At 36.5% G+C, this 19,719-nt stretch overlaps 1 protein-coding gene across 12 annotated transcripts in view; it reads left to right on the top strand.

Moving 5' to 3' along the window:
* Nucleotides 1-19,719, top strand: part of LOC106158258 (pleckstrin homology domain-containing family G member 5) — an 85,105-nt gene that overhangs the window by 61,762 nt on the left and 3,624 nt on the right. For all 12 annotated transcript variants that reach the window (XM_086996353.1, XM_086996357.1, XM_086996355.1 and 9 more), the window contains 12 exons: nucleotides 8,631-8,737; nucleotides 14,158-14,331; nucleotides 15,066-15,224; nucleotides 15,626-15,721; nucleotides 16,024-16,074; nucleotides 16,412-16,564; nucleotides 16,982-17,092; nucleotides 17,417-17,566; nucleotides 17,809-17,946; nucleotides 18,792-18,908; nucleotides 19,306-19,447; nucleotides 19,577-19,683. In XM_086996353.1, the coding sequence (XP_086852479.1) occupies nucleotides 8,631-8,737; nucleotides 14,158-14,331; nucleotides 15,066-15,224; nucleotides 15,626-15,721; nucleotides 16,024-16,074; nucleotides 16,412-16,564; nucleotides 16,982-17,092; nucleotides 17,417-17,566; nucleotides 17,809-17,946; nucleotides 18,792-18,908; nucleotides 19,306-19,447; nucleotides 19,577-19,683 (1,505 nt within the window). The remainder of the gene's footprint in view (nucleotides 1-8,630; nucleotides 8,738-14,157; nucleotides 14,332-15,065; nucleotides 15,225-15,625; nucleotides 15,722-16,023; nucleotides 16,075-16,411; nucleotides 16,565-16,981; nucleotides 17,093-17,416; nucleotides 17,567-17,808; nucleotides 17,947-18,791; nucleotides 18,909-19,305; nucleotides 19,448-19,576; nucleotides 19,684-19,719) is intronic.

Below are 19,719 nucleotides of genomic sequence, written 5' to 3'. Positions count from 1 at the left end.
TAATTTTAAAAATAGTCCTTTACAGATACAATAGCTAGATAGAAATCAGAATGGACAGTTTTACTAAAAAATGATCCACTTGTGTTGACAAATCCTGGCATGGCATTGGCATTATTTAATTGATAGCTCATTAACACATTAGGAGACAAGATAAGAAGCTCATCCCATGATTAAATACATGATTGACAGCTATGCCACTGAGTGATTAAATGATTATGAATTAAAACAAACTAGTGTGAAACTTACACCTCCAAGGTGATTAGGATGGTCGGGTTTGATGTAGAACGCCATTTCAGAACCCATTTTGTTGACTTGTACAAGCACTTGCTGTGCTATGATTATTGTGATAAGATTATGGAATGTTAACAGTATAAGCCATCAGGAACACAAATATATGCTTATTAGCTCCTAAATCTCTAGTGTATTAGATATGGTCAATCTTGGTGCTCATTCCCTTGGAGAGTTACATAACAGGTAATTGCAAGGCTAAATATTATCGTACAGTTTACTTTGACAATGAATGGTAATGGAAGGAAAATGGCAGTGTAATGGATATATTTTGAGTAATTGGTCCAAAGATCTATGGCGTTAAGCAGTTTGATGAGGACCAAACCCCATTAGGCCATGCTGATGACATTTGAAGTACTCGTACCTGACTTACAGAAGTAGGTTAACAGAGTAAGTGGGCAGAAAACAGCATGTATGCACAGTCTCTTTTAATTACCATCTGAATTTAGTTAAACTAAAGGTGTACTTTAGGTATAAAAGCTTCCTAATATATGAGGGAGAGACACATTGAAGACATTTATTTAACTATACTTTTCTAATTTAGGGAATGACCTTTCCTGAAGGTAGGTTAGTGTGATTACAGGGGAAAAAAGCTGTCAGTGATTTATTTTTGTGATAGTAGAAGTAGGGTAATAAGTGAGCAGGGCTTGGTTTAATGACATTTCTGTTTCCAATGGATATCAGCCTATCAAATGAAGGTTCAGATCAGTTAGGTCACTCTGGGGCCTTGAATCACAGCACTGCTCTATGGAATACACGACTGGCTTTGGAAATAACACACAAAGCGCTTGGGTTAGTATCAGACCTTAGTTTCCTTATCCTGCTGAGTTCATAACGTAAAGAAATGTTATCACTAGGACCAGTGGACACTCTGTAGTTACCAGGTGGACAGTGGTCAAGACTTCTTGCCTGCAGCCAAAGCAGGGGTCAGAAACTCATTATCAGGGAAAGTGGATGTGTACAGTGTTTGTGACAAATTAGAGAAGAATTGTCACAACTTATAAATAAAAACTTTAAAACTCTTGTACAAAGTTAAGGAATTCGTTATCATGGTGAGGTCACTTTGTGAATGTGTTGTCAGGAATTAAGTGATTCTGACTTACTGTTCCCCAAAAGAGAACCATCATGTGAAATATGGTCATCATATCCCAGCAAACCAGCCACTGACTGTGAAGTGACCGCTGTGACACAGGGGACAAAGAAGGGACATGTCACTCTAAATGTCATAGTCATCCAGCTTAAATCCCACAGATGAAAGGGAACGCAACCAGCCAGCTTATGTCATGGGATTAAAGAGACTCAGCTAGGTCATTGTTTGGACAGTGTATGATCTTTGATTGTGTATAGTGGTCAGTTAAGTTCTAGTCAGTGATTTGACTCATGGGGCACCTGCTTTGCCCACTCTAGTTTATTGTACTTGGACGTCAAGTTATACACTATGATATATAGTTGGTGGTATAAATGATTTGTATACGGTGAGGCGATGCACTATATATTCAGTCATTCATGGTATATTGAGGACATTGTGTACATAAGCTGTACTTGACCCCTGGGACGGTCACTCCATTATACTGACCAGTGCTTTACTGTGTAATACTGACCAAATAGCCACACAGGACAGGTAGGATAGACTTTTGCAGTTGGAATATTTTATATTGATTGTGGACTTCCATATAGGTAGTCATTGGAATTTATGGCCCAATCTTCAGAACAGGTAAATATTGAACACAAACTACTTGTAAGTGTGACATTGGGAGGTGTGGATGTGTGTTATTATATTGAGACTACCTTGCATAAATCAGGAGAAATATATGTTAAGTAAAGAACCCTGCTATTGTTGTCATGTAATTTGGGAGTTCCCTGGACTTTCCTGACCACATGATGCTGTTCTAGAATAAATATCACTAGTAAAAATGTGCAGCAATGTATGAAGGGAATATTATGCCTTAGGAGATGTTGCGATCTCAATGATCTTGGTCACATATCTGAATGGCATAGTGTAGTCAGCAATTTTAGAAGGGAGGGGGGGTCTTTTTCTGAAAAGTGGACCATTAGTTGACCCAACTTGAGAAATGACAAAGAACCAAGTAAGTTCAAATTCTGATGAAGAGTGGAGCTTTTCTGATAAAAAAGGTGTGTTCCCCACCCCCTGAATGACCTGCCATGTCTCTGTCTTAGTTTTAGTTAATGAAAGTAAATCTCAGTAGTCGTCATTAAACATGGTTACCATAACATGCACATTCTCTAGTCTAGTTTCTGTTCATTTAAGCAACCTTTTAAGTCTGTAACACCCGAAATGCTGGGTTGTCAGGGAAGTGAAGATAGCAGGTATACACAAATGTGGGTCGTCCACATCCACGCTGATCAATTTCAAGGTGAAGAGAACATGTGGGTCAAGCTTGTACAAACAGGTGATGGGGAATTTATCAAATTACCACCACCATGACCACAGCAGCCTCATCACTCCCTATCACGGTGATACATGCCCTGCGGCGGGAGTCTGGTGGTGACCAGTTACCATTTGGAGAGAGACATTTTATGTTAACTATGGGATTTTAATGTTATGACGAGATCTTTAGAAGGGGACAGACTTTGGATAAAGAAAAAGGAAGCAGCATGTTTTGATTTCTTGACCCCAGGACCAAACACAGGTATAAATTCACTGACAGAAAGCATGCATATTGTTTACCAGGCTCATAGGCAGGGGGAGTTGGAAGTACTGTCCTTTTGGTTGGAAAGTGTCCATTCTGAATCAAAATTTGATCTAAGTAAGGTCTATGCCATTTTTAAGTCATGTCAGCTAAGGGAGTAAAAAGGCCTACTTATGTTTAGAATTAGCATATAATTATAGATAGCATAATTATAGATTATAACCAGTCTAACTGCAAGGTGCAGAACAGAATACTATACAGTCTAAGGGCCTGAGGGCTCATTCCCAGTAAAAATTTGGTTCTTGGTAGATCAAGCCAACTTCATGGGGACTGTTTCTGAATACAATCAAACTAACATGCCTGCTCTTATTTCCAACATTCTCATATAATCATGAGCATTTCTGTATTCTACTCAATGCCAGGAGGAGGCGTGTTTATCTGTTAATCTGATTGCATTTAGCAAGAGTCCCCACAGAGTTGGATTGATCTCCGTAGAATGATAGTTTTATTGGGAATGAGCCTTTAAAGTCACTGGAGCTTATACCTAGGTTTTTAGTTAGTGTTTTGCCCAGACTGCCATATACAACTCAAGTGAAGCTTAGAAGGTTAAAGATCCATGAAGACATGTTGTTAAGATACCCAATTCTACCAGCATATCAATAGTTACAAATGTATCAGTTGCAGAAAGTGTCACCATATGTCACTTTATCACTGTCATTACAAATATTAAGGCACAAAAAAGTGACAATTTATGACAGAAAGGGGGGCGAACCAGACCCGCTTTTATTAAATCACCCAATGTCACCAACACTAAAACACCTAGTAAAGGAGCGTGTGAGAGTGTCATTGAGCTGGGCCAGGTAACACAGGTATGTGATATGTTGACACAATACTTCACTTTCCTTGCCCTTGTTTTATGGTGGATTGTGCACCTTACATACCTTATATGTTAGTGAGCAGAGGGTCAAGTGGTTGCCCTGTCTTACCTCTCAGCCTTGCAGACTGAGGGAGGAGGACAACGATTAACTCCTTAATTTGATAAGGGTGGGGAATTTTTTTTTTACTTATACACAATCTTCACACCTTTAATATATATATATATATATATCGATAAAATCCAGCAATGCACAGGCTACATTTGCTCTGAGAGTCAGCATATATGTAGAGTGTGGCTGATCGAGAACTGCTTTATATGTTGTATTACTTATAGGGTGGATGTTGATTATTTTGAGGTCAGATATAAGATTAAGGTGTGGAGGTAATGTTAGGGAACACAGGGTAGGCTTGGTGGACAGGTACTTGTAATATTTCATAGAAACTAAACTAGAAAATATCAGTACAATATCCAGTACTTGTTCAAATACAAGATGCAGAATTTTCAACTTGACAGACATAACTTAAAATAAGGGCTATTTGTTTAATGCCAAGAGGTTGAATTCTTATTGGATGAAAAATTTATCTTAATGACGTTTTCTTTTAGGTATGAATCACAATCATGGATATTATATATATAGAATGACAAACTGTATACAAAGCCATCACCTTTGGATGGATGAGAACAGGATAATTTCTATAACATTTTCTCTGAAATATTTACAACACAACAGCACGATGTTACACTTCAAGGAAAGACTGATGGAGGATTATTGTACATGTTGCTGAACTTTATTAATTGATCGCTGAAACTACAACCTCTTGGTCAGATAGACAATGTTTCAGTCAGTGACATCGACAGGATTTGGGCGGCGTGGACGGTCCATGTCCCTGGTCAACTTGCCGGCCTATCCTACCCAGGCCTGGCCTGACAACTCACCTGGTAAATATATCAAGTTTAGAACACATAATTTCATCTGAGCTCTGTTTTTGCACTCAAAGATACAATAATAAGTTCTTCCATCAACAGCTAAAACTAAGAGTTAACTATTACCATAGTTACTCCAATAATTCAGTGTCCTAATTGTGTTCCCAGGTACACCTATACCTTTATTCCCTGATGAAGGTACCTTGTGATATTGGATTGGTAATGATTTTGGTTTTTAGATGTTGTTAGAAGAACCTGTTGATATTGTCACATCAAGGATAGAAAATTTGTCTAGGAACTATTTGATCTTAGATGTGAATAGTTACTGCAATTTGCTATTACTGTATAATTTGTATGACCCTGCAGTAAACTTTAAGATGTTTTTTACCAGGTTTGCTGGGAGAGAGGAGAAATGCTTTTTCAGGATTAATGATAAATTTTGAGAGGAATTATTATTCCTTAAAATATTTATTCTTAATGATATTTCTTTTTTTAGGTCCTTCGAATCCATTATATTTTAGTACAGATGACTTTTCAAAATTTTGACTTTTCAGCATTTGAATATTACATGTATATATCTATCTAATAAATTATCACCTCTGAGAGAGCATAACTTTATATATTTATATAATTTTCAGAAATATTTTCAGGTAATATCATCATGATATCTTCATGTGGTAGTTTTGACATTAAGCTGTCCTCATGTGAAGCACTTACTGCTGGCCCCAGGTTCACAAAAAAAAAAAAAAAAAAAAAACTTATGAATTCAGTTCCTGGCTTAGTTGAGCTAAGTACCTCTATTTTGAATAAAATTAGGGCGCAGTCTGACAAAAATTGCAATTAGAGCAGAAAATGATATGAGGTATACTTGTGCATGTTGTGACTCTATATGGAATAGAGCAGGATAGAGCCTTTTGTTTTCTGTTCAAACCATGCAGAGAGAGAGAGGAGAGAGAGAAGGGGAGAAAGAGAGAGAGAGAGAGAGAGAGAGAGAGAGAAGGGAAGAAAGAGAGAAGGGAGACAGAAATGGAGAGTGTAAATCTGTGCACAGTAATAAACATTTTGATTTCCACCTTGGTTAAGTGAGTTGTCACTCTCCCCTATAAAGCAGTTGTAAATGTATTTTTTATGGGCAAGTTTAATAGTCCTAGGATCAAAGGTACCATCTGTGTCCGTCAAGGACTGATGCCTTGTTCTATACTTAGTCTATACATGGCCTGTGATGACTTTTTAGCACTTAGTTGGAGGCATGTTTGTAGGTAACGTTCCATCTTTTGAATGAGATATTTGCTAATTTTGCTGTGCAAATTTGTCACTTCGATGTGGTGTGTGATATTCATATTTTGGCCATGGCATGCATGAATATCAATCTGAATAGCTGTAACATGAAGATAAGCAACACTTCAGTCACCTTCAGTTTTTTTATAATAATTATGTTAAATACCATATAAATTTAAACTGACTTGACATGCTAGTAGGTACGCCTCAGCTAATTGAAGGCCACAGACTTATTCAAGTCAGAGATGTGTATAAAAAATACTTAAGATTCTTCGTATGACGAGATACTAATTTTTGGCTGTCACTGCTGAAGTTAAAGTTACCGTGTTTTAATTATCATTTTTGTGTCATGAGAAAGTAAAAAAATTACTAATTAAGATTTTTACAACTCTAATATGGTTAAAACCTAGAGCTTTACCCCCCAAAGAGCTGCAATTTTAATGCAGAGTGTCCAGTGTGACAAGTCCGCGAGTTAATCCCCCTACAGCACTGTGACAATATCCTCTGCTGTAACAGCCCTGATACTGCATTCTATTGTGTGCATAGTAACAGTCCAGTATTGACACTGACCAGTTCATAATTGGTGTGTTAGCACTTGAGTGACCATATCTTATCTCCAAGTGTGTGTCCATAATGTGGCCATTATTGGTCACTGTGGATTTTCTGCGTGGAGATTGCTATCCCTTTGTGATTGGTGGTCTGGTGATTGATGTCTGTGAATTTATAGTTGCTAGAAATTAATGAAAGAGAGAGAGTGAATGAGAGAGAAATGGTTGGAAGGAGATAGAGAGAGAGAAAGAGAGAGAGAAAAGGAGAAAGAGAGAGAGAGAGAGAGAGGGAGGGAGAGGGAAAGGCAGAGAGAGAGAGAAGTGGGGGGTGGGTGAAATGTGGCCATCTTCAACCTCACTACTGCCACATACAGGTAGAACTGTGAGCTCCAATGTGGCCTTAATAATGATTTTATTAACAATATAATGGATACAGGGGATAGATACAAACAAATTTCAAAAAGAAGGGGAAACTTATGATTATTGATATTAAAAGCATTGGTAAAAGGAAGCTCCAAAGCATACAACTATAAGATGAAAAAGTATCACCTTCATTCTTGTGGAATGATATTTATTTACCCAAAACCATGCAACGCTATTCACACTCGAAGAAATATTTGCTCAATCTGAATACATTGTGATGTAAGCTTAGAGGTATTCATTACTCCAATAACACTGATCCATTGAACCTGAGATTACAGCCGGGATTCACAATATAGTGTTGTAATAGTCTGTGAATTCCTCTCTTGACTTTGGTGAAGGATTCAGGAGAGTGTGCTAATATTGACAGTATGAGAGTATCCATCTGAAATACAAGAGAGAGAGAGAGAGAGAGAGAGAGAGAGAGAGAGAGAGAGAGGTGGGGGGATGGTGTTACTGAAATGTAGGTAAAGTTGTCTGGAGGAATAATGGGAGAAAATGTATGTATGAGAGCAGGGAGAGGGCTTTACCATGAAAACTTGCCATTTGTGATCTACATACAAGTGAGAACAAATATTGACAATGTGTCGCAATCTGATTACAAATCACAAGGAATGTGTTTGGGTGACATGTGTTAGATGCTTGGATAACAATAGCAACCAAAGCATTGTGTTGGTAGTTATTGTTGTTGTGGATTATGTTAACCTATGTAATTCCCCAAGCTCACAAAAAAATTTATATAGTGCTATCAGTATTATTTTGTGCTGTTTATCGTGGAGGGGGGGGGGGGGACTGAGGGGGGCTTTGTTTAGGTTGCATGTGCAAGGCAGTTTATCTCTCAAAATTAAGCAGATCAGAAAACTGCATGCACTGTTCATGTGAAAAGTTTTGCTACAATTAACTTTTAAGATTGTAGTGTTGCAGTACATGTGGATGGAAGACATGCAAGCATTCTGTTTATACTGGGTGAGATTGCTGCCCACTGTCTCACCTAACACACCCCATTTGGGCCAACTTTTCTTTTCAGGGAAAATATAAACTATGTTATCTGTAAAACAATTAATCTGTATGTTTATTTATGAATTAATAATTTAGTAATCCTTATGTTTTTTAATTTATTATTTATATTATTTTGTTTTCAGAAATGACATCTCATCTGTTTCTTTTTCTTTCAGGAAATTTTAAGATATCTGTTTGATAAATTGTTTTATATTTTTCACATTTGGTCATGTTACTTGCCATTTATATCTATCTGGTTCAGAGAAAAATGTTTTGACACTGTTTTAAATGTATTCTTCTAAAAGATTTTTTCAGTTGCTGATGATTGCCATTGCTTTTGTATAATAACTTGTCTGATATCAAAACTTATATTGAAACTGCTGTCTTTGTTTCTTTAAAGCAGAAATATTCAATATGTTAACTATTCTGTCAATATTTTGATACAAATTAATGTATAATAATACAAGAATACTGAATTAAAGCATTTGATAATGTGATTAAATACAGCATCATACATTAAATTGTCATGTGCTAAACATTTTAGAATTAAAGGTAAATCATACAACATTTAATATCCACAGTATTGTATTTATAACACCATCTTTAAATACTCCTAGTAATGTGTTCCAATTGTTCTTCCTTTAGCAAAAGATGGAGACAGTCCATTCATTCCGCGGTCATCAATTCCAACGAAGCTGGCTTCCAAGACGAGGTCATTGGATAAGGCGAGAGATAAAGTGAAACCAGGCGGGGTAAGTTTTGTAGCCTGTTTATTAGAGCTGATGTTGCCTAACTTCTTGATTTTCAGTTTACGTAGATGCTTGTTTGTCACATCTACAGCATAACTGGAATTGATTGAAGTTTATCTTGCTATTATCTAAAAAGGCTACATAGTCTAGTAGTTGGGTCTGTGAACTGTGTCACATGACTTTTTATGTAACCTCGAAATTTATACAACCAAATGGGCGTTTCTGATCTACAGTGCTGTATGTACTTTCTTAAAGGGACACTATAGGTTCATATCAGTTTATATTGTACTGTATGTATTATATGGAAGATTAGAATGTAACAGCCTCTGTTCTGTATAGAACACATGGCTCACAGTGGCAGCTGGGAAGCCATTTAAATCATTATAATGAATTATACATTGATCAGGCCCCGGTTTCACAAAAAAACTTAAGTCAGGTTCCCTGGCTAGCTAAGAACTTAATTACCAAGGTCACGTGATCACATGGGCATATCTTATCCTATCAGAAGAAGTGTAACAGCACTCTCATGGAAGCCCTAGTCAACTAAGGCCCCATTCAGATTAGGGGACTAACTAGTCTGAGGGTCAAATATGGTGACCTACTACAAAGCTTGCCGTCTAATCCGCTAATAGACACTAAATAGATATCCTGTGGGTTAGCATTCAAGTGGGTCGGCCATATTTGACCCTCGGACTAGTTAGTCCCCTATTCTGAATGGGACCTAAGCCAGGGAACTGACTTAAGTTTTTTTTTGTGAAATTGGGGCTAGGGCTAAGTATTGGGTGTCCAGTGTGGACACATAAGTGGGGTTTAGACAATATGGTTACTATAAGGAAGATGATGGAAGAGTACTTTACTTTGGAATCAGTTTTCTGGATTTGGGGGAGGAGAAAAAAACACCCAGTGGACCAGCCCCCAACCCATTCCCAGGTATCTTTGACCTGCTTGTATTATACATAGCAGGGGCACCTGTTAGGAAAACATGAAGTCAAGGCTGTGGAACCTGTTATAGACACATAGGGCCCCATAACATGGACTGTTAATCTATTATACAAGTCAGTTCCACAGCTGTGTTAATTAGATATGGATGATAAATCAAATGTGGGTGGCTCATATCTGAATACATGCAAAAAATAAAAAAGAAACATTGTTTAGTTGTAGGTTGTGGCGACGGCTTTGCATAATGAAGTGAATTAGGAGGTTTATGTAATGAACTATTCAAGTTAATGTCTTTGTCAACTTTAAAGGCATTCTTAATTGAAATGTTTCTTTGGAGAAAATGTGTTTATTTGAAGAAATTCTGGAAATGACAGACAATTTTCAAAACTTGATCAACTTGGGAAACAATGGCAGCCGTTGGAATTGAGAGGAACCTATTACCACAGCTCAGATTTTAGCCACATTTTAGGGAATTTGTAAAAATTGAGGTTCATTAAGGAGGAATAATGCCTTTACAGGAATTAAGAAAAGTGAAGCCAAAACAGCCTAGCAGTAACCAACTCTGAAAGAAAACCTTTTCTACGGATGATGGTTGGTTTTTTTTGACGATGAGGGTTGAAGCTGATAGTCAGTGTTGACTCACTCGATGATGGCGTGGTTTACAAGATGTTAAACAGTTTCTTTGTGAATCAGTGGCAGAGTGACCAGTGGTCAGTTTGGAGGATCAAAGAAAACACCTGTGGTCAAAATAGCTATCCAGTTATTCATTTGTTGTGAAATGAGAACTTATGTTCAGGACAAGCTTAAATGAAGCACACGGATAGATTCTTTCATTTTATTGCTGTTTACAAAGAAATAAACTGTAGACATTATTTGTTCATTAAATGTGCTTTTTAGATACCCAGTGGTCAGCTGGAGGTGGAAAAAAATTTAAATTATTGTTCTTTTGGGATCTGTATTTTGTTCTGTATGGGACAGAACCACTTCAGCTATTAATCAGGTGTAGCTGAGATACTGATTTTATTTTGATTTTAAAAAAGTTTAACTGAATATACCACTGTACAGGCATTCTGGGGAAAAAACTCACTTTTTCACTTCAAAAATGTTTTGACAAATAAGTTTTATATTTCTTTGAAAGACTTCAAAATTTTCTCTGCCATATGGATGCTTGCCAGTATGTTTACAGATGACACCCACTCATAATAATAAACTCAGATCAAGTACGAAAAGCTATGAAGTAATAGCAAATAAGACGATGTGTCATTAACAAACCTCCAATTCAGTTGGTTGTCTTCTTTTGGCGAAAAGTGGCAGCTGGCGGACAATAATCGACTGTAATCTTCCACACCAAATGGCAGCTGGAGACAGTCAAAGCATGGTACCAGCAGCTTGTCCATGTCTTATGTGGAAAAAACTCGGAGAACAAAATTCTCGTGCACTGATGGAGATTTTGTAAGAAAACTGCTGGGAGTTCACATTGGAAATGAAGCTTAGAGTATCTAATTGGGGTGTTGATTAAGTGTTTTAGCATTTAGTTGTGGTGTGGATGAAACTGCTTAATTGTAGGAAATCTATTAAAAGAGGAAACAATCATTGTTCTGACCTGCCGAGTGGCAAGGACCTGGGCCAGGTAGCTGTGATGGTTATTCTGTTTGACACTCATACCGACATTTTATTGGTGATGGATCTAGATAAAAACAGGTTTGTCAAGGAACAGTGTTAAAATGGAGCTACAGCAGTGAGATTGATATGAGAACACTACAGAAAGGAAATATACTATTCTTGTGTGGTGCAAAAAAATGTTAGAATGGACTGGCCTTCAAGCACAGTTTTAATGAAAGCAACCTGACAAGGGGAGTAAGAACCTACAGAAATGGAGCATAATGTTATCATTCTACAAAAAACAATACACAAGTCAAACTGTTAATGAAATATTTTGCATACAGACATTAGGATGAGGGTCGTTACACAGTTGAGATGGGAAGTCCACCATTCTATGACACTGACAAAAAGTTAGAAGAAGTGCAATCATGTCACTTACCAAACAGACTACTGCTGCATTTCACATTTATTTTGATTTAAAAAGAAAGCAACAACAACATTGTCTTCATCAAGATGGAGAAGGATATGGCTTTGGGTGCTCTTTGACTTGATGGAACTTAGAACTGATGTCAGAGATAGGGAGAAAGGTTAGAGAAAAATGTTTGATGGAAGGCAAAGAGTTCAGCTGTAATGAAATTGGTCATCTGTTAAATAGCCCATTGATGAAAGATTTAAAAAATTTTTTCTGCTTTTGTTTGGTAACTTGTACAGACTGAATTAGATATATATAATTTGTCTTGGAGTTCAGTTATTAATTCCCCATTAAGTTATACAGTCACCCAGTTTACATTATACAAGTATCTTTGAATACAATTCTAGTTATTCAGTTTTACAGATCAGTGAAATTTTCTGAATTCTTTCTTCCTAGTTATTTGTAATTTATATACGTTGCATTAGGTATAGTTATAAAATGTAACATAATCATTTTTTGACAATTAAGAATAAGCAAGAATGGGGGACGGAATTTCTATTTAAAAAAGCTTATATTTCTCAGCATTACGTGAAGCGGGAACAGTCGATACGTACTCGCACTCCCCCCGTGATCCACCGCCGCTGCTCCCTGCAGACGCACACTTCACGTTGTCATGCAGTTGTGCGAGCTGAGCACCCTTTGGCAAAGCTAAGCCCCTATGCCTTTAGTGAAGATGAGGAAGAAGAATTTGTGAGTTCAAAAATCACTAGTAAGCCACTGGTGTGGTTTTCAGCTTATTGGAAGTGGGAGGAAAATACTGGGGAATATTGACATGTGATGCCTTATTTAAAGGAAATTCTTTTTTTTTGCTTGTTTGGTTTCAGGATGTAAGTATTCATATATATTTCTGATTACATCAACAAGGTTAGGGAAAGCAATCACATTGGGAATTCTGTTTGAAAACAAAATGTGGTTCATAGATGAGATCGATTTTGCTTTGATATATATGACCTTGACCTTCAACAATTTTCAGCACAATATTTTTACAGCATTTGTAGCATTTTTGATGCATGATGTGATAAAGAGATGTGAATGCATTATAAAAAGTTCATGATCATTTAGCTATAGTTGTAAGCATGAAAGCTTGACATGATGTTTACTTCTTGAGAATCTGTTCATTTTAACTCCATCTCTCTCATTTTGGCATTCAAATGATATAATGCTAGTTTTTCGCAAGTTGTCTAGATCTAGGCTCTATGTATAAAATAAGAGGTCTAGACATCTTGTAGCTATATGCAGCACGAGATTACATTCTGGTTTGTCACATCTCTGGTTGCATGCTCTTTCTAAAACAAATGTGACATGAAGGCATATGTAGAACGACACAAATATTTGCCATCTAAGAATATGCTGATATTGCAAAACATGCACGAGTCCTCACATTCCCCTTGAGAATTATTGCATGATGGTCATTCCTAAAAAAAAAATTTGAGTCATAACAGAGACGCACTCATTATCTAATATTTACATACTTACTTGCTGTTTTATAAAAAAATCATGGTAATTATAAAACTAAATAAAACAGTATATGTAAATATTATACAGAGTGATTAAGCGACGGATATGACTCGAATGTCCAAGATTTTTGTGGAATGATACCTCAGTGACTGTTGAAGCATGTTCACCAATCCTGTAAGGAATGTTCTGTGCATTGTAGAATGTTGTCAGGTACAAGAGGGTGTGGTCATGTGACATCTGTCATCACCATGACAACATGATAACATCTGTCATTACCGTGACAACCTGGTGACTTTCTAGACTTAGCTGTGACACATTTGGCCTTATCATGACATCATTTGTACTTTGTGGATTTAATTTATATAATCTAATTTATTTTGTATTTCATCTAATGTAGCCCAATTGAATATTTAAAGAAAGATGACAGATTTTTTGGAATTGCATGAAAATCTGGATAATTATGTGGGTGCTGTTGATAATCCCCAGACTGGCACTTCATTACTTTTTTCAGGTTTTTTTAAAAAGATGGCTTTCATATATGCATGCAATCTGATTTGTTATTACTTAAAAACAGAAGTCTGAAGTCAGATAATTTGCATAGATCTCCAGCAGCCCAAAGACACTTTTAAATGCTTGAAGAGATAAAATAGATGTGGCATACTGTTTACAAACAAGACTGTTCCCACATATGCAAACCATACAGAGATATCATTCCTTGGTTAGGACATTGAAAGGCAGTTGCAGAGTTGCCAACTCTTAATATTTACATTATTCTGTGTATTATTTAGGACAGCCTCTCATTCATAACATGTGTTATTCTATTATTATTGTTATTATTATCTATCTCTTATTTCGAGTACAGCCATGTTGGGAACCTTGATATTGAAATAAATTTCTTCAAACGCATGTAATATGAATAGAAGATAAAGCTGTGTGTTCTTTTCTGCTTCAGAATCAGAAAGCCAGAAAGATCAGCGTAATATCTCCAGGGGAGGAGCTAGCCCCCGGCACTGACTCCCAGATTAACAGTAGCCCCAACAACACCCTGACCGCTGCTGATGGTCAGAAGTTACGAGGACGCACCGGTGGACGATTGAGCTCCATTTTGAACACGTTTGGCCTCAAAGTGAGTATCTCGATGTCCTGGGATAACAAGTGTGTTCAGCTGATATGAATTTTAGCTAGATGTGGAATTTTTTTAGGATTTGTCTTGAACTGATATGATTGTGGAAGATGTGGAATAAAGTAATACTAATAATTATTGTTATTTTTATTTTTTATTTTTTGTTTTTGTTCGGCACAGAGGATTGGATATGTTTGATTTTACTGTAATTTCAGTTGTCATGTTAATAGTAGTAATTTTGTCTTTTTCATTGCCACTCATCGCTTGACACATGCCATTTTCACAATATTCTCACGCTAGTTCACGATAATACATCTGATTGATGGAAACATATAAGTGGCACACACGACCATCTGTGCCAATGTCTCTACACACCAAAACATGTCTGCATCATGTAATACAGGAATTTTAATAAGTCCCACCTAAAGTTGTTAACATGGGTGAAAAGTCCAGTTTCCTCACTTATGAGATGAGACGCAGTATCTAGAATTTTAGAGAAGCTGTTTGTCATGCCTTCTCGTGTGTTAACCAAGGTAGTTTATATTTTAGTGGCTTTTAGCCAGAGATTACACAGAGAAATACATTTTCATTTGTTACTGAGCAAGCAATGGCTAGATAGAAAATGACCAAGGAAAGGGACGGTTGTTAATGTACCTGTAAATGATCAAATTGTGTGTTTTCCATTATCATGCTTCACCGATTACCACTCATGATTCTCTTTTTTTTTTATCTTTCAGGAGACCAACAAGCAAGAGCTTCTCTCGGAGAAGTTGAATGAGTACAGTCTGACCGGTTTGCCAGATATGCCAGAGCTACTGACCTTGGGTCATCCCAAGTTTGACCAGCAGTTGTTTGAGTTGGAAGGACACTGGACAGCGTTTGTTGATGACCCTGGGGTAAAATACTTAAGATTACTCACAGTCGAAATTTATCAGCTGTGTTGAGCACTAATTTTTTCTTCAATCAAAATGATCCCTTGACATAATCTATTATTATAATTCTTTGTATGATGAAATAGTGTTACATGTGTTAGTATGTCATACATGTACTCTTCAGATTCTGTTGATTTATAAGTTTGTTGGACCTTGATTGGTTCACATTGGTTTTGCAGAGTCTGAGTGAAAGCTTAAAGATATGAGGAAGTTGTGTCTCTAATTTGTCTTCCCCTTGTTCTTCTAGAATCGGAGTAAAAAGATTTTAAAGGTGGCTTTAAGTTGTCTTCACCTTGTTGTAGCAGAATCTGAGTAAAAAGATCTTAATAGTTGTCTTTACATTGTCTTCACCTTGTATTTTGTAGAGTCTGAGTAAGAAGCAGAAGGACCAGCAGGAGGCGCTGTGGGAGCTGCTGCACACAGAGGTGGAGTACATCAGGAAGTTGAAGGTCATCACAGATGTAAGTGCTGGATATCGGGGATACAAGGTGGATTAAAATAAAAACCGATGGAAGTCTACTAGATTTATAAGGAAATACAAATTTTTGTAATTATAAAAAAATCTAGATTTTATGTAATATCTCATGGTGGATCAACTGAGAACTCTGAAGTAAAATGTTCACTTTTTCAAAAAAAAAAAAGAATCACTCCTTTGAAATGTCTAGCCACAGGATTGCACTTCACCCAGAATATGTCATTAACAAAATGGCACTTAATCCCTTTTGAAGTTGGATGAAACTATCCTGACTTATTTGTATTTCAGCTTTTCATGTGTGTCTTGATCAACCTCCAAAATGAGCAGTTACTCAATGAGGTAAAACTTTTTTTAAATGACTAACTTATCAATATCTGCTGTGTCTGGTACACATTTTCTCATATAGTCATTTTTGTAGAAGCTATAGTCAACAGATGGTAAAATGTGACCAACAGCTGTGGAATTCTCTAATTGTATTTACCCATGATTTGGGTGTTTCATATCTCAAGCAGTGCTCACAAAAATGAAAGTAATTTGAATTAGATATCTATGTAAACCAAATACCCCTAATCATAATCTAACAGAAACAACAGAATTTTGATTTTATGATAGTCTTTATTTGAGTGCAAAAAATTACATTCTAGAATTTGACTGAAAAATCATTGTTACCTTTCAGATTGAGACAGAGAAGTTGTTCAGTAATATCAGTGAGATTGCACTGGCCAACAGTCAGTTTTGGTGTGGTCATATGAGTCGTGTATTAGAGGAAGCCAGGAGGAGCCGTAAACCTATGAACCCAGGGGTCATGAAAGACGGCTTTGTGAAACATGTGAGATTTAGCAACAGCAGCCTTTCTTATTTTTCATTTATAATCATCAGTTTTATTTGTTAATTTTTAAAAATTAATTTAGATAACCCTGGGGGAGGGGGAAATCAAAGTAAATTTGTGTCAGAAATGTCAGGATTAAAGTGCTTTTGAAATGGGTCAGATATTAAGATATCCTTTTATTTACAAAATGCATTCAGAATGCTGTCAATTAATTGATAATGATAACTCAACTTGTTGGCAGGTCTTTCTCCTGTTTGTTTTATATCACAACAGAAGATACATGCTGATGAACTAAGATTCAAATGAGGGAATTATTAACCAGTCAGTCAGTCTAGAGTTGAAGTAACAGATAGTATTTTGGATGCAAAGAAAATAAACATATGCGTGTGATTATCAAATACTGTATTTTATTTTCAGTTTGAAGAAGAGTTCCTCCCATATACCAAGTACTGTTTAGAACACAAGATGTGTCAAGACTACATGAAGACATGCTTCAGGGAAAACGAACTCTTCAGAACATTTGTTGTGGTCAGTAGACATTGCTATGACTATTTAATTAGGAATTATACAAATTGCCTTCAGCATTTGTTATTACTTGAATTTATGATCCTAAGTTATTAAACAAGAAATCTGTAATGATTATTGTACAAAGTTCTCTATGTAGCAAAAATTTGGGTTTTTTTTTTTTTTTTTTAAAGCATTAGTTGTGCTACTGCAAATCCTATTCAGTATGACATCATGTAAGTTATATTGCTGAAGTTCAATGTGTTAGGTGTGACAAACTAGGATGTGACACACTGCTGATTGTGTTTGGTGTGACAAAATAGTTGAGATGCTTCCTGTACATTTCAGTGGGCTGAGGCCCAAAAGCAATGCAATCGTCTCAAGCTAAATGATCTACTAGTCAAACCTATGCAACGCCTCACAAAATACTCCCTCCTGCTCAGTGCCATACTGAAGAAAACTGAAGATGAGGAGACTCGGAAAGATTTAAAGGAAATGGTAATGGTCACTGGAGATTGATTTTTGCTGAAAAGATCTGTACATGGGCCTGAAAACTTTAATACTTGCAATTAATTAATCTTAATGTCATTGTATTACACTGTAATCATCATCTAACAAACAAAATATGTATAGAACTAATTTGAGAAAAATGTTTGAATATAACATTAAAAGTGTACATCTGTTTTAATTTACTCCTCTTTGTCTAGTCATGTTATAAAGTAGTAATTGATTGCTTTCAGGTGCAAGCTGTGGACAAATTTGTTCACTCAGTCGACTCCTCTCTCAGACACCGCCATGAGCAGGAGCGTCTAGCAGCCATTATTAATAGGATCGAGGCTTATGAAGGAGTTGACCCTCCTAATGAGGAGTGTGTCAAGGTGTGTATGTCATCCTCAACACAACAAAATATTTAGATTCCCAAAGGGTTCATAAGATGTGTAAAACAAATCAAGATATGATATATATTTATTTTTTTTTAATTTTATCTGTTTATTTATTTTGTAGTTATTTTTTCTCGACGCCCATTTTTTTCTTACTCAAATCATGTATATATCTGTATATCTCTGAGTAGACGGTGTCTGGTAATTTCTCACCAGATAACTTGTAGTCTGCATACTTTGAAGAGCTTGCTGCTAATGGGTTATGTAAGACATATCCCCCACTCTGCCAAAATGTTGTAAGGTCTCCATAACACATTACACACTTGGCAATGCCCCGCGAAAAATGCTTAAAGATGCTATAAGAGTGCAGTAACTTCCCCTTGACATTCCCAGGTATTCGCCCACTTAAAATATTGTGTAAAGAACATAATCATCTTTATTTACCCATGCTTCTAGGTTTAGATTCATGTTTCAGACTTTATAAGAGTACTTAACTCTGACATTTCCTGGCAACACCTCATGTAAACATTGCATTAAGTACATAATAATATTTATTTTCCTGTGGTTCAAGGTTTAGCTCCATGCATATAATATTTCAGATTCTATAAGAGTACAGTAACTTCACATTGACATTTCTTGGCATACACCCAGAAAAATTGTGTTAACTACAAATTTTTATATACCTGTGGTTCAAGGATCATGTATACATAATATTTTAGACTATTTAAAGGAGTACAGTAACTTCACCCTGACATTTCCTGGCATACACCCACAAAAAAAATGAGTTAACTACACTATTTATATACCTGTGGTTCAAGGATCATGTATACGTAATATTTCAGACTCTCCAAGAGTACAGTAACTTCACCCTGACGTGCCCCATGCCTGGCTGTCTGCCACAACAAACCAGGCACCTGCTCCTTGAGAGACCCCTGAAGATGAAGGAGGCCACGGGGAAGGTGAGGGCTGCTTGTATCCTATCAGAATAGTGATACTTATTTTCTCTTTTTCTCTTCTCTTATTCTGGGTTTCCACCATGTTTGGGTTGTCTCAGTGTTAAATAAGTGCATGTGCAAAATGAGAAAAGGAAATGGAAAGGGACAGCACGTTTTAGTTAATTAGAATATGTTTTTACAAGAGGATAGGGTTGAGAACCAAATGAAATATATTTTTTTTCAAAACTGTGTGTACCAGCACTTAGTTTTGGTGTTAAAAGAACCATTCAAAATTACTTGATATTTAATTCAAAATAACAACTGCAAAAATCCCCTGCTTTATGTCTGACACAATGCTAGTCAGATCTGGTCAACTCCCACTAAGTGTAGAAGTGTTCTAAGATTGTACTTCTATCTCCAGATGGACGTGCATTGTTTCCTGTTCACTGACATGTTACTGGTTACCAAGCCAACCAAGCGTGGAGGAACAGGGGACAGAGTGAAGATTGTCAAACCACCAATGAGAATTGACAAGGTGGTGGTTCAGGAACTCCGCGATGGAGGTAAAAAATTTTTAGAATGTTCAAGTTTTTTTGAATGAAGCAAGTTTGCAGAAAGTGTTGAAGTTTTTCCAAAGAAATTTTTCTGATACTTTGAAAACATTTCAACACTCCATTTCTTTTTTCTTCCAGGAAGTTTCCTGTTGATCTATCTTAATGAATACCACGTTGCCTCAGCAGCACTCACTATGCAAACTGACAATGTCAAGCTATGGATTAACAAAATTCAGAAAGCTCAGGTATGGGTGCTGTCTTCCTGGCAAATATTGCAGTTC

The sequence above is a fragment of the Lingula anatina genome, chromosome 9, assembly GCF_051362555.1.
Source record: "Lingula anatina isolate TDL-2025a chromosome 9, LinAna3.0, whole genome shotgun sequence".
NCBI classification, from domain to species: Eukaryota; Metazoa; Brachiopoda; class Lingulata; order Lingulida; family Lingulidae; genus Lingula; species Lingula anatina.
This window is presented reverse-complemented; position numbering and strand designations above follow the sequence as displayed.